The 13,997-nt window shown below is 34.9% G+C and overlaps 1 protein-coding gene across 2 annotated transcripts in view; it reads left to right on the top strand.

Moving 5' to 3' along the window:
• LOC136029380 (adenosine receptor A2a-like) overlaps positions 1–13,627 on the top strand; it is a 42,329-nt gene extending 28,702 nt beyond the window's left edge. Inside the window, exons 1-2 of one of the 2 annotated variants that reach the window (XM_065707700.1) lie at positions 388–490; positions 12,296–13,627. In XM_065707700.1, coding sequence (XP_065563772.1) covers positions 470–490; positions 12,296–13,510 — 1,236 coding nt within the window. In that variant the 5' untranslated portion in view covers positions 388–469 and the 3' untranslated portion in view covers positions 13,511–13,627. Of the gene's footprint in view, positions 1–387; positions 491–12,295 lie in introns of those variants that run through there. The other variant, XM_065707701.1, reaches the window with a different exon arrangement.
• Positions 13,628–13,997: the final 370 nt, after the last annotated feature.

Genomic DNA, 13,997 nt, shown 5'->3' with positions numbered 1-13,997 from the left:
GTAAGTAAGATGAAATTGTGAAATTTCATTTAGACTTGTATTTTTTATTCAGTTACCCTTTCACCGTTACTGAGAAAGGGTTATCATACTTTAGTTTTCTGTTTTGTTTTAAGGTTTGTTTTTTATATATTTTCTATCAGTTTATTCTGCACTGAGGATGGTCAAGCGGAGGTCTTGACCGAAATATTTGCATAATTTTCAATTTTTCACTGGCTGTTTATTGCCCAAGTTCTTCTTTTCTTTGCAATTTTGTGTTTAAATCGTAGATTAATATTGTTTTCAGCTTAATAATGAGCCTTGGCTGTTAGTTCTGAAGGATTTGAGGAGCCTCCGATTAATATTATTTTCACAGCTTAAAATCATAAAATGCCTCAAAAAACTAAATTTTACTCTTGTTTTTCCACGCCCCCAAAACTATTTCCCAGCATCGATCAAGGATCTGTTGACAGACTTCTTTGGAGCCCCGACAATGGACACCAGCATCCCCAATGTAAGTTTTTAAGACTCTTTAGGATACTATTATATCTGAAACATAAAAAGGTTGCACTCTACCCACATGTATGTGGTAATTTCTGCTCTTAATTTTATAGCTTGTAGTGTAGGGTCTATGGGTGCGAAGGGTCAGCTCATGTGGTAGTTTATGGTCCTTAAAGTGTTGTTAAAACCACGAACAAGTCAATTTTGCAGCGGCGCAATGCAAATTTTCCAACGACTCTATCACCAGAAGACGAGTTGATAAGTGAAAATAGAGATATGTGTTGGGTGTGTAAGAAAAAATTAGTTGACGGTAGTGGGGATATGGCAGTCCCCGACAATGATTGTTTAAGTAATCCAATTTTATAGCGAGGGATTAATTTTTTGGGGGTGGCACGTAAATCTTGTAAAGTAAATGTTAGAAAGCATTATATTTATAACGGTTACATGCACCGTTCAAACTATGATTTCAAATTCATATTACCAGCGTTGGCACGTTTGCAGAAAGGTGAAATTTTAGATGTAGCATGGGTAGATGGGTTTTGTTCTTAATATACCGTACCCAAATCGTATGAGAAGTGTTTGCTCTTAGAACTACAAATGAACAACAGTTGAAAATAACAATACGTGTTTCAATAAAATCTGCTTCTTGGATTTCTATAGTTTCTTTTCCAAATCCTTAGGTCAACTCATTCAAGCACAAAAAAGCGGCGATTTCGATAGTTTTTCCCTCCTCAAACAATGCTTTCCAAAAGATAAAATGTATGATTTACTAACGTGTAAGGAAATATACCCTTACGAGTACTACGACTTCGTCTTTAGGCCATATAAGGAAAAATAATGACCCATAAAAGTTTTTTATGATTCACTTCAAGATTTTCAATAAACTATTGGCGATTATGAATTTACTAAAGAAGTTTGGGGTAAGGAAGTGTTTAAAAATGGGGGGAGTTTTCTAAAATGTAACTGGGAAGTGATGTAATGACGTTGTTGGATATTTTCTGTAGAAACATGGATAAAATTTACGAGGTTTTTGCGTTACATTTGTGATATTTTTTCAACTCCTCATCTGGTGATGGATTTAATTCTGAAAATCATCAGTGAAAAATAGGTCTGATCACCGACACAGATCAACAGCTTATTGCAAACCTTATGCCTTATGCCGTAAGATATGTGAGAGTTTGTGCAATCGGAGTTGATGTGGTGTTATAATCAGCCATTAAAAAATGGGCCTGATCATTGCAGATCCAAATTTCACATCTTTCTAGATAAAATAAAAACATTGCCACTGGCAGTGCCATATTAGAAATTTCAAAGAAACTCATGTTGGAATTTTATTACAATATGCGTAAACTCCAATGGCTGGGGGGCAAGTTCAAGCGTATTATGGAGAAACTGATTAACTCCTATTGAAAGTTAAAACAGATAATCTGCTAGACGATTTTGAAAATGGTATGCGAATTAGCTCTCGAATAGACTACACCAGCTATGATGAGCCTCAAAAAAGTCTGCCAAGGGATGCCTACTCACTGTATAAAGGAAAATTTCGATATGAGTTTTTATAAGAGCATTGTTCCGCTCTTAGTTCCAAGAGCAAACGTCAATGGAATTCCCTCTTTAAACTATAAAAACTACACGGTTCGAGTCAAGAAAAATGCCATGTCGGCCATATCGGATAAATTCTATGTGCATGCGGATGGTTTGGAGGTACTACCAGACGGTAATTATCTTACCTCAGATCGAGACGTAAATGTAGAGTACAGGTGTTTTCTTGGTCTGGAGAAAGTTCAATGGTTTTTGGGAGGAGGGCAGGTTTTTTTTATCCTTACAGTCAGTCTCCAGCTCAGCAGTGTGTTTTCTAGTCATTTCCTAGTGTTTTTATAAGTATTTTTTTATGTAATGTTTTTCAAGTTTTTATTATTTATTTATGTTTTATTTAACTATTATTTTTATATTTATTAATTTTTTGCGCAAAGTGGAATCGTTGTTTTAAAAAAAGTCCTTAATATTATGCTATGAATTTACCAGTAATGCAATCACGCCACCACAGTAACCGTTCTGTCTTCTGGCCACCGCGTCCTCCGGAGGAATCCAGTCACTTCCAGGTCTCCAAGTGGGACCCTTTTCTAAGTGCAAATTGAAATGTTTTTTAATTTGTAATATATACACCTATGTAAGCATGTCTGTGCAAATATATACAAGAGCTCATGTAAATATGTTTCAGTGTCTACTTTGTGTTTTTCCACGTGCTTATGTAAATATGTAGTGCATTCATTTGGGTTTTAAATAAACCATATGTTCCATTTTTTGAGTAGTTATTCGATATATTGAGGTTTGCTTCGGTCAGTTGCATTTTGACAGCTATTTAAAACTCCATTCAGATCATTTCTTTGCGGGTCATCAAAGTCTGGAAAAGCAGTACTTTTTAACAAAATAATTGAGAACCATCATAAAGTGCTTTTGGAAAACCATAAAATATCTATTATTGCTTTAGTGTGTGGCAAGATCCCTTGGACAAAATGAAGACTATTGCGCCAGACATAAAATTTATTGGGGCACTTACTATTCAAGGAAACTCTTGATTGATTATTGATGATTTTGATGAATCCATTGCAGAATGGACTCAGGAGATGTTATAATTATTCACGGTCCGGTATCATCACAAAAATGTTTGTAACTGTTGTTCTCTATAACTCCATTCATGAAAGCAAAAGTATGATAACACTTGCTTTGAATAGTACTTACTGTATCATCTTAATGGCTGTTCGTAATTAAAGTTTACTTTATAACTTCAAACCAGCAAAAATATTCCAGCGAACCGAAATTTTCACTCTCAGCATACAATCAAGCTACTAATAAACCTTATGGTTACATTTTTTGGATCTCAATCAAAACACGCCTGAGAAGTTACGTGTGATCACTGATATGTTTGATAATGAAATTACAGTATATCTACCCATGAATAGTAAAAAAGATCATTACTCGTCATCGTGACATTGAAGAAACTACATGAAAGCAAACATTTATTTTCTGTCCTAGGTAATTCAAAACCACGACTTAGGAAGGCCATACTCAAACATGGTATTGACAATGAATTCATTAATCTCCTGTCTGAGCTTTGTTTAAATTTAACGGAAGTAAATGTTCAACTGGCAGAAAATGTTAGGCAAGAGAAAAAGCAACATCGTTCCCTTGTACATACCCTATCTTGCAAAAATAAAGGAAAGAATTTTAAAACAAAGTGATTTGTTCAAGCGGGTGGTAGTTTCTTTTCATTGTTACTGCTGATAATTGGGGGACTTAAAAATTCCATTCTCTAGAAATGGCTTAAAAATAAAAACTGACGCCAATATAACTCATTCCTTCACCAAAAGGGTACTTTGAAGATAATCTTGATAAATTAGTTAGCAATTAAACAATTTCTAATAACGAAAAATTAATTTTGCTTAAAAATGCCCTTCGATGTGTGGACAGACATAAAACCAACCGTGAAAAGCGGCTCAAAGTAAGTGTCATTGATAATCCTCTACTTCCTGAAAGTTCTGAAACTTTTAAAGTGCCAAAACAAGAAGAAGATTCACCTAAAGGCCTAGTAATGGCTGTAGAACTAATGCCTCATTCGTATCGTGAGCAAAGTGAAAGACTCTCTACCTATCTTGCTGGAAATGAACATTTAAAAATTGATTGTACTAGGAAGGAAGTTTTAATCCATGGCAAGAGTTACCGGAAAGAGTTATATTTAATTGCAAATCGTAATAGACTTGAATCATTTTATATTCATTTTTTAAAAGTAATAAAATTTTTCAATACGTTTTATTGGGAAATAAACATATTTTAAAACAATTATGGGAATATGGAGAAATATCAAAAGATATATAGTTTCCGGATAGCACGCCAAGTGGGGGTGATGATTTAAATGGTATTAAAGGAAAGTGTCTTTCTACCACATTTAGTATGCAAAAGGGTAGCGGGCACTACACACCGCATTTACGTTCAAAATAGCTCGAGCTTTGAAACAAGTTTATGAAAATATTAGAGAAGCCGAAAGTTTAAGCTCCCCATCACACGTGCTCGAGTCGCTGCAATTGAAAAGAAGTTGGCGACAGACTATTTGACAGAATAAGCCCAGCTACACTCTTCATCAAAATTATAGAGTTCGCGGCAATGATTATTAAAAACTGAATCCTTTTTGCCATTGCATATATTACAAGCAGATCCTTTGACTCTAACCGGGACTCAGAGACATTACAATAGTCCTTACAAGTATATTTTATTTGCAATCAGTTTTTTTAGTCGGCATGCAAACGCTGTTTCATTGCGTTCAAAGAGAGGTGATGAAGTTGCTAATGCCCTTAAATCTATCTTTGGACAAGATTCATAAAGACAAATTCAAACAAATCAGGGTAGTGAATTTGTTAATATAAAAAATGCTTTACTGAAATATAATAATCACAGCCCTATGAAGGCAGCATTGGCTGAACGTCTGAAAAGAACAATTTGACTTTTAATCTTGAGATATTGTATATTGAAAAATTGTTGCTTTTATTCAAGATTTAGACAAAATCATGTTGATTTATAATCAACTTTCTCATCGAGCCCTATCAAATCATAGTCATCTTGAAGTTCATCACAGTAACAATATACTCGGCATTTTTCTTAAACAATGTTCCAATGAAATGGTTGTGAAGAAGAAATTTAATGTTGGTGATACAGTTCGAATAAACCGGACTACTAACATTTTTGAAAATGAGAATTATACCTATTCCACTTAACATTTTAGGTTGTCAAAAATCCTAGGCACTAAACCTTGAAAGTATCGTTTACGTGATATTAAAGATGAAGAGATTCTTGGGGGATTTTACGACAATGAACTAAAATGAACAATGAACTAAAAAAACTTAAAAGTAATGGAATGTATAAAATTAAAAAGATATTAAAGATACGAACTCGCAAGGATAAGAGACAGTTGCTTGTTTATTGGCTAGGATAAAACTGATTTTGATTCTTGGGTTGCCGCAGGAGATGTTGAATATACCTAATGATTTTTATGTGGCATTCATGTCCAGTGTAAAATGATTCACTCTACAATGATTTGAATAACACAAGCGATTGTTGGACAAAACTCTCTCCCGCCATCAAATTCGAGAGAAGGTATGAAGTTGCTCTTTTGGATAGTATTATTAAAAATAACTATGATTTCCTAATAAAGGAGCGTACACATGGTATAAAAGAAAAACCTCGTGATTGGCCACTCACTAGTGAAGAATGGATAGAATCAATGAACTGGGGTGAATATTTATCATACTACCATAAAATGAATATGATATTATTACTGATTTGTCTTGTGGTGTCAATTGAAAAATCTCTGTTCGCAAGAATGGTGCATTTCACTTTCATTATTCAATGGAACAGGGCAAGATTTAAATTAGTTATCCCATTGACAATGAGAAAGTTATTTTCAACGATAATCTAAAAGATATTCTTGTTTTTAAACAAAATATTATCAATGGTCGAAGTGTTGGAAGTGCAAGTGGCATGGATCGCTTTATTGACTATCTCCCCGGCTTCTCCTTGGACAATTGTATATTTCTTAACGCCTCATTCGTTGAAATATCGAGAGTTGTCAATAGCAATGTCCTCCTCCTACGTGTTCTTGAGCAAAAAGAACTCACAAACACATTCACCATTACGATATAAAGCACCTTCAATATATTCCAGTCATCACGTCGTATTTGGAGCTCTGTAACTTAACATTAGGAAGTGAATTGGGCGATCCTCCGGCAATAACAAAAGGTTTGGCTGTGATTATATGTCATTTTCGACCCATTCAGTGAGATGGCTAATGGAAAAAATAATTTTGTTTTTTTTCTGATATTAATTGCTATGTTGCTACTTTTGGACCACGACAATTGGGTGATGGAATAGACTATTACAGGGACCGTTCGTCAATGTCCGGTTAGGGTCTCAGCATTTGGTTTTACCAGCTGTTTTGCTCTGCTCTACCCCTGGCTAAAAATTATATTGTACCGGCTGCCAAGGATTTTGTGTCCTCTACACTACACAATTGGGGTTCTGGGAAGGATTTTAAATGAAGGTTTTCGCAAAATCTCAGGTCTTGAGCGCGATTCTTCAGCGAGCTATTAAAATCACGACAAAGCAGAAAAGGCTTAAAAAGGCTGAAAAACACCTTGTCATTCATCAGTCAGAACTAATGCCGGAAGCGTAAAACATCACTCTTGTCAAAGACGAAAAAGAAACCAAGAGTGAAAATTGTTACATCGAAAAGGGATTTCTTTTCCTAGAAATGGCATATTTATCACATAAAGAATCTCATTCTTTAGTCAACTCATCTCTAAATCTTTTCAATACAGAAAATGTTGATATGAGTGTGAAACATGGTTACTATGAACAATTTTATCCACAGTAACCACTCTATGAAGACTTACATTTTCAAATTTATTCGGGTTAAGATTATTTCATAGATTAAACGTCCATGTTCATAGACCTACATGTAATTGTCAAAGATCTAACAATGAAAAACCAAACGCAGCCAAGGGGCTATCCTATGAAAATTGTGTAATACACAATTTGTTTAGACAAACCAGTGTCTATATAAATGGGAAGTTGGTGAGCACAAGCAATAATATTTAAAATAATACAAGTTATATACAATTCATGCTGACGACTCCGATATTCTTTAAAGACTTGAGAGGTGTGGCTATATGAATGTGAAACGGACACTGACACGAGCAATATACTTAGAGATACGATAACTAAATATTACATTTTTTTGGGAGAATAAATCATGAGATATATAGTATGCCTCAATGGTTGCCTCCCAATGTAAAAATTGATCTAAAACTACAACTTACTCCGTCCAATTTTATTCTGCGAAAAGTAGTTGGCACTGCACCTGATGTAACAGTCTCTCTCATCTCGGCAATACTTCATGTGCAAAAAGAATAGGTTATGAGTTCCATTGCTCAGTTAATTGAGAAATTAAGAGCTAGTGGAATAATTTCAAACTGATTGTACCTTACAAAATCCCGAATCAACGAAATATTGCTACAGGTACAGGTACCTACACCGATTAGTCGTCTATCGAGGGTGAAATTCCTTCAAAAATTGCTTTTACTTTTAATTCTCCACATAACTTTGAAATATTTGGTCTTTCACCTCTTTGCGTAAAGTAAACAGAATTCCACTCTAGAATTTATCTTTCGATAAATCCTACAGGACCCTATATGAATTTACAATGTAATCTCTAGATCGTCATTCATACTTTTTTGAAAATGTTATAACTGAAGAAATGTTTGCGAAAACTCATATAATCATTGCATTGGATTTGTTTGGTATTCAAGTTATGACTATTGTCTGAACATGCACAGTACGTCTATAGTGTACCTTAACCGAATCATTAGAGGAAATTATTCGATAATCTCGTTAAACCAATTTGAAACCTATTAAGAAATTACCAATGATGGCAGTACACTATTAAATTTGGCACAAAAACACAAATCAAATAATTAATGTATTCAATTTGGATCCCTACATGTCCAAATAAAAGTCCTATTGCATGCCTTCGGATTTCCTCAACCATATCCAAAGTGTTGACATTATCCTTATTACTGTTAACTATAGTCAATCGACTGTAAAGATGGGACACTGGCTATTCATCTATCAAACAGCGAAAAATATTGATTTTTTTGATTTTCTTGGCTTATGGTATACATTCTACATACCTCTCATTAAAAACTTTCTTGGTCAAAGTGGAAAATATATTATCCCAAGTTGGAAACGAGTAATGATTTATCAACTAACAGTTGTGGTTTTATTGCACTAATATAGTTCATTTTTCTATATTGCAGATATACTTACAATGAATTTTTTTAGCATTTATTTTGGCAATCCTCGATTGAACGACTTTCTAGTTGAAAATACCCCTTCCTACCTGTATTGTATAAATTTCAGTGTTCTAAGAGTGAAATGCTTTAAGAATTTTTCTGAATTTGTTTATTAATCAAACTTGTATATACAAAACGCTGTGTTTTTTCTTCTATGTGTAGTTAACCATTGTTAGTGATCAGTGGCGGGAGTTCTTCAGGATTCAACTTGTATTCATCTTGGCATGCAAAGTCAGGGTCACATTTTCTACAATCTAATGTAACTGCATTTTTATTATTTCTCTTCATAAAGTCAAAAACACTTATTTCATTCATATTGTAAAATTCACGTGTTTCAGTTTGCGTATTTGAACGAATGTTGCGCACAAAATTCTCAAATGAAGAGTCACTTTCTGTAACAGGCAAATTTAAGTCCGTAGGCTTATAATCATAGTAGCCAGTATCTTCACAGAGATGTCGTAAAAATCAGACTCTTTTATTATTCCAGCAATTGAAGTGTAGACCAGGTTCTTCTTCCCAAAGCAATTTAGAACCATGACGATACCAGTCTCTTAAAAATAAACTGTAACCACGTTTAAAGTTTTTTCAGTCATACCAGGGTAAGTGTTTTCCCCTTTGATGACATTAATCGTAGTGAAAATCGGAACGTAGGAAACTTCTAGCGTTAGAGTCATAAATATCTTCTAGACACGAATTACAGTCTGTAATTTGCGTTGTGTATTCTCTATGCAATTTACATGGCTTGCATAATCTACACTTTTCATTATAGTCATCAACAATTGTACAATTCTCATAGGATGACGAGCTGCATTATGTATAAAAACATGATGGACATACATAGAACATTTTCTATGTTGACTGTCTCACTTCAAAAAAGAAACTGAGTCACAATCAGTAAAATGAATGCCTTCTAGGAAGAGGAGCGACACCACAAAACTTTTTCGACTTATTTCTTGCTTCCTTGCAAAGATGGCCGTCTAGGTAGTGGTTAAAAGTAAATTCACTACATCATTTTGTTTTGTTTCAATTAATATATCAGTAAATTGGGCAAATGCATCTGGAACCCTGCGTAAAAGTTTCATGTAATAGTCCAAAGACGGAGAGTCATTTCTCATTATATCGTTAAGTATTCTTTGAGAAAATATTTGCCTTTAAAGAGATAACTCTAGGAAATCATCATCTAGAATCAAACATTTTTTCAAATTTACTCTACCCTGCGTAATTTTTTCTGCTAAAATCCAGTCGTTTTTAATCACGACACTTTCACAACCAATTATAGACTAACAATAGATCCCACCAGTAACAAACTTACTCCTTTTTTTATCGATTTATTCAGATTATCGTTTTCAATATATTTCACTAATGTATTTAATCCCTCTTGTAATCTTTGTATATGCATTATATTCACTTTTATTGCACAGCATATCTTTTCTTCCGACTTGAATTTGCTTAATGGTATTACATATCACGCAAACATCTCGTCCCATTCTAAGGTTAACCAACAACCCCTTGTAATTTCTACTGCAGCTTTAGACGCTCTAGCTTTCATTTCGCCATTGTTAGTGCCTTCAATATGTAATAGAGTAAAGGCATCCATCACTAGAGAATAATATCTTTGATGTTTTCATAAGGAACTCTTTTTCAATACTGAATTAAATCTAGCAACTCACGCAAGATTACTTCATTCATTGCCTGTAAATATTGGACCAAAATGAATTTTTTTACAACCGGGGCTTCCCCAGCTGACCCCTGGCTAAGGTTTTTTTTAAAGAGAAATTAATATGTAACGTTTGCGTCTTGCCTAGCGGGCCCCTGTAGGTTTTAAAACCTTCTCTATTGTACAGCATCCAAAGCACATTACGTAAAAATCTTACAAATCCTGATATGGCGGTGTCTCATATGAATACTACTGCTACTGCTACTGCTAAAATAACCCATTTTAACTAAGCCACATTGTTACATTTTCAAGAAAAGATCTATTCTCCATTAAATAGCCCTTAATATAACGTGTTACTATTCCTCCAAAGGCTCGTTGGCCTGTAAAGAAGGGGAAAGACAGATGGGCTACTAACTCAGAGAAGAAATACATACAAAAATTGAAAATGATCACTTACTCACAGAGAGTAAGTGACTTTACAGAGAGTTCATTAATCCAAATTTTAATCGTTTTGTATGCCCTAAGTAGATTTCTTCTCCCAGCGTGTGAGCTAGTGACCATTCAATGCACTGGACTTTACGTCGGTATATGTGCAGCCTTCGCGTTTTCCCCTTTTAATGGACGATCTGCTTTAACCAATGAATTGCACCGAAATATGATGAGGCTTATCAAGCTTGTGTCTTCAGTAACCGAGTCGGCGCTCCTTTTCATGTTAAGTTTTGTTAGCAGTTTGCTCATTTCGGGGCCCATTGAAAATGCTGAATTTTGGTTGAGAAAATTGACGAATGTGCCCCCTAGATTTGAAAAAATGCACTACCACCCCTCTTAATTTTTTGTAAGCTGACGACACTCTAATCGACAATCGAAAATCTGTCAATTTATCATCGCTATATTGCGCTATTAATTCCAAAAACAAAGCTTCTCTGAAGATAGTAAAGAGCAAACTTGAAGCATAAAATAAATAAAACTTATTGCTTAGCAGCCTACGTAAGTGTCATCTATAGAACTAGCGCAAATAAACCGATTTTTGATGCTTTCCAAAATTTGTCGGGTTATGAAAAATAAAAGCTTCATAGAAAAAACCAACGAATATAGGATTTTTTTTTTCTTTAAACAGGGCTATATGATATCTTCACAATCTAAAAGTACAGTATTATCGCATCTCATGCGTAAGTTTTGTGTTTTCATTGAAGTACTATCCCAATAAGCACTTAAAGTATGCAGAACGTCCAGTCCATCTCTTAAATGCAACCCCCTCCACCCTTCCTCAACAAATGACAGTGAGATTTTTAGCTTCAACATTTCCAAATCAAATGAGAAAAGCTTGGAAGCTTGTATGTTACTGCTTGTAATTGAGAGCTTGTTCAGAGAATAATACTGAAAATTTTTTCATCAGAGTTCTTTGAAACCACGGTTCAAAATTGATTAGTATAGAACACTCAATACTAGATTGCTTCTATTACGACCGTAGATATCCAATGAAGGATTATCACCAAAGGTGGTTTCAATGATACGATTTTATATTACCTAGCCTTCTTGAAAAAGTACAATTTTTGGCACCACATACCAAAAGTACCATTTGGCGCAATCATGACACATATATAGAAAATCTGAAACCCTTCTTCTTTAAAAATAAAATGGATCAGCTTAATTATTTCTGAATCATTATTCCTGAGATAGTCTCTTAAAAAACGAGTTGCTTAAATTTCAGTTATTGTCGACTCACCCTCCACTAGATTGCAGCTATTGCTACAACGATAAAAGGATTGATATTATGAATATATAACACAAAGATTTGATACTTCATAATCTAGCTTTTGGGGGGGGGGTGGCCAGGACAGAACTGAAACCCTCAAATATAGTGTGAAAAAGAACAAGAGAGACAAAAAGAGAGAGAGAGAGAGAGAGAGAGAGAGAGGAGAGAGAGAGAGAGAGAGAGAGAGAGAGAGAGAGAGAGAGAGAGAGAGAGAGAGAGAGAGAGAGAGAGAGAGAGAGAGAGAGAGAGAGAGAGAGAGAGAGGAGAGAGAGAGAGAGAGAGAGAGAGAGGAGAGAGAGAGAGAGAGAGAGAGAGAGAGAAAGAGAGAGGTAGAGATCAAGAAGCTACTGAGATATTGATTTTTTATATCTATAAGGACTTAAATTCTTTTTCTTTCTGACAGCTTGAGGATCAAAATAAACTGTGTTATTGGTTGGAGAAATACCAATAAATGGTCTCCTATGTGATATTTTTTAATATTAATATTTTTTTTCTTTTTTCCAGATGGAAAACATTACAGATACATCACTAGTCAACCTTGATGAGCCACATATAATTGTAATTACTTTGGCGATTATGATAACGGTCGTGATTACTCCCTGCGCGATTGTGTTCAATTTTTTTGTGGTATTTGCCATGTTTCGAAATCATCGCTTGAAAACACCAAGTAATTTATTCATCTCGTCCTTAGCTTTCTCTGATTTGGGAACAGGAATAATCTTACCATTCACCTTAACATCAGAACTAAGAGCGTCTAATATAACCAGCAATTTTAGTTATCTGTTGTGTATCTTACCATACTCCATCATTATGAACTTATGCTTAGCCAGTGTTTTTGCGATGGTGGCGATAGCCATAGATCGGTTTACTGCATTAGCGCAGCCTTTGAAATATAATAATTTACTTACTTATAAATATGCTGGAAGGTATGTAATATTGACGTGGATATTTAGTTTGGTCACATCTTTTTCACCAGTTGTACTATGGGGAGGAAAAACTGATATCTGTTCGTCACAGTTGATACCCCAAAACTTGCAGATAGTACTCATACTTATTGTATATCTTCCCGGATCAGCAGTTCTAGTTTTCTGCTGCTTGTACATATACTGTGTGGCTAAAACCCATGCTCAAGCAATCTCAAGCTTAGAACTGGCAGTCACTCGTCCTTCTCATGGAAGTCGTCTCTCTAAATACTCGATTAGCCTAGCCACAACAGTGATGTCATGTCTTGGACTATGGTTACCATATCAAATATACGAGTTACTAATTGGGCTTAGTATATATCAAAATAACAACAAGTGGTTACGACTGTACTTAGGACTCTTGCTTGTCTCATCGAGTGCTACTAATCCCTGGGTTTATGCCTTTAGACAGGTGGAAGTGCGTATGACAGTGGCTAAATTAATTGCACCTTTTCTATTAAAACTAGGGTGTGAGAAATATGGTAAGAATGCATTAATGTTTGGACACAGCCTTCAACATGAGTATAGCTTTCTTGGAAATAGTGACACTATTAGCCATAGCCCACACGCTCGAAAAAAGTTAAAACAAGCAGACATGGAGTTAGGAACGTTGGGACTTTATATTCCAGAACAAAATGATGCAGCAAACGATCATGATCCATTATTCCAAGTTCAGTTAACTCTCGATGGAAAAGTAAACATCAAATCAATTTGTTATGGTGACCGCATTGAAACTTCAAGACACACTTTTGTTTGAGAAAGCGTTTCTAGGGGGTAAAAACTTAACCTTTGACAAGGAGACCGAACTGAAACCAATTATTAGCTAACAATAGCAAAATAAGGATAACGAAACAGAAAGAATAAGAGAAAAAATTTAAAGAGGATGATACCTTAAAAAGTTTCATGAATCTAAAAACAGTTCTATCGTCGTAATGACCTGTTACTTTTATTCGTATGGTAAATTTACATTTGACAAGCATTTGGCTGAAGTCTTGACAATTTTTCTTCGAGGGTTTTGAACAAGAGGTTCTTCCCTTGCATATAACCTTCATGTAAGGGTCATTACAAGGCGGTAGGACAAATCCATTGTGTCAATTATTCTTGATAAGGGTGAGCTCAGGATGGTTTAATTTAAATTCTGCTGACCACAGTAGGGCGATAGTGTGGCACGCCTGAAGCCCATTTAAAAGGAATTGTACTGCATCATAAAAGACATAACTGTCATCCAGAAAAGAAAAAAAATT

Source organism: Artemia franciscana, chromosome 7 (genome assembly GCF_032884065.1).
Source record: "Artemia franciscana chromosome 7, ASM3288406v1, whole genome shotgun sequence".
Lineage (NCBI taxonomy): Eukaryota > Metazoa > Arthropoda > Branchiopoda > Anostraca > Artemiidae > Artemia > Artemia franciscana.
The sequence above is the reverse complement of the archived record's forward strand: the minus strand, read 5'-3'. Positions and strand labels throughout refer to the sequence as shown.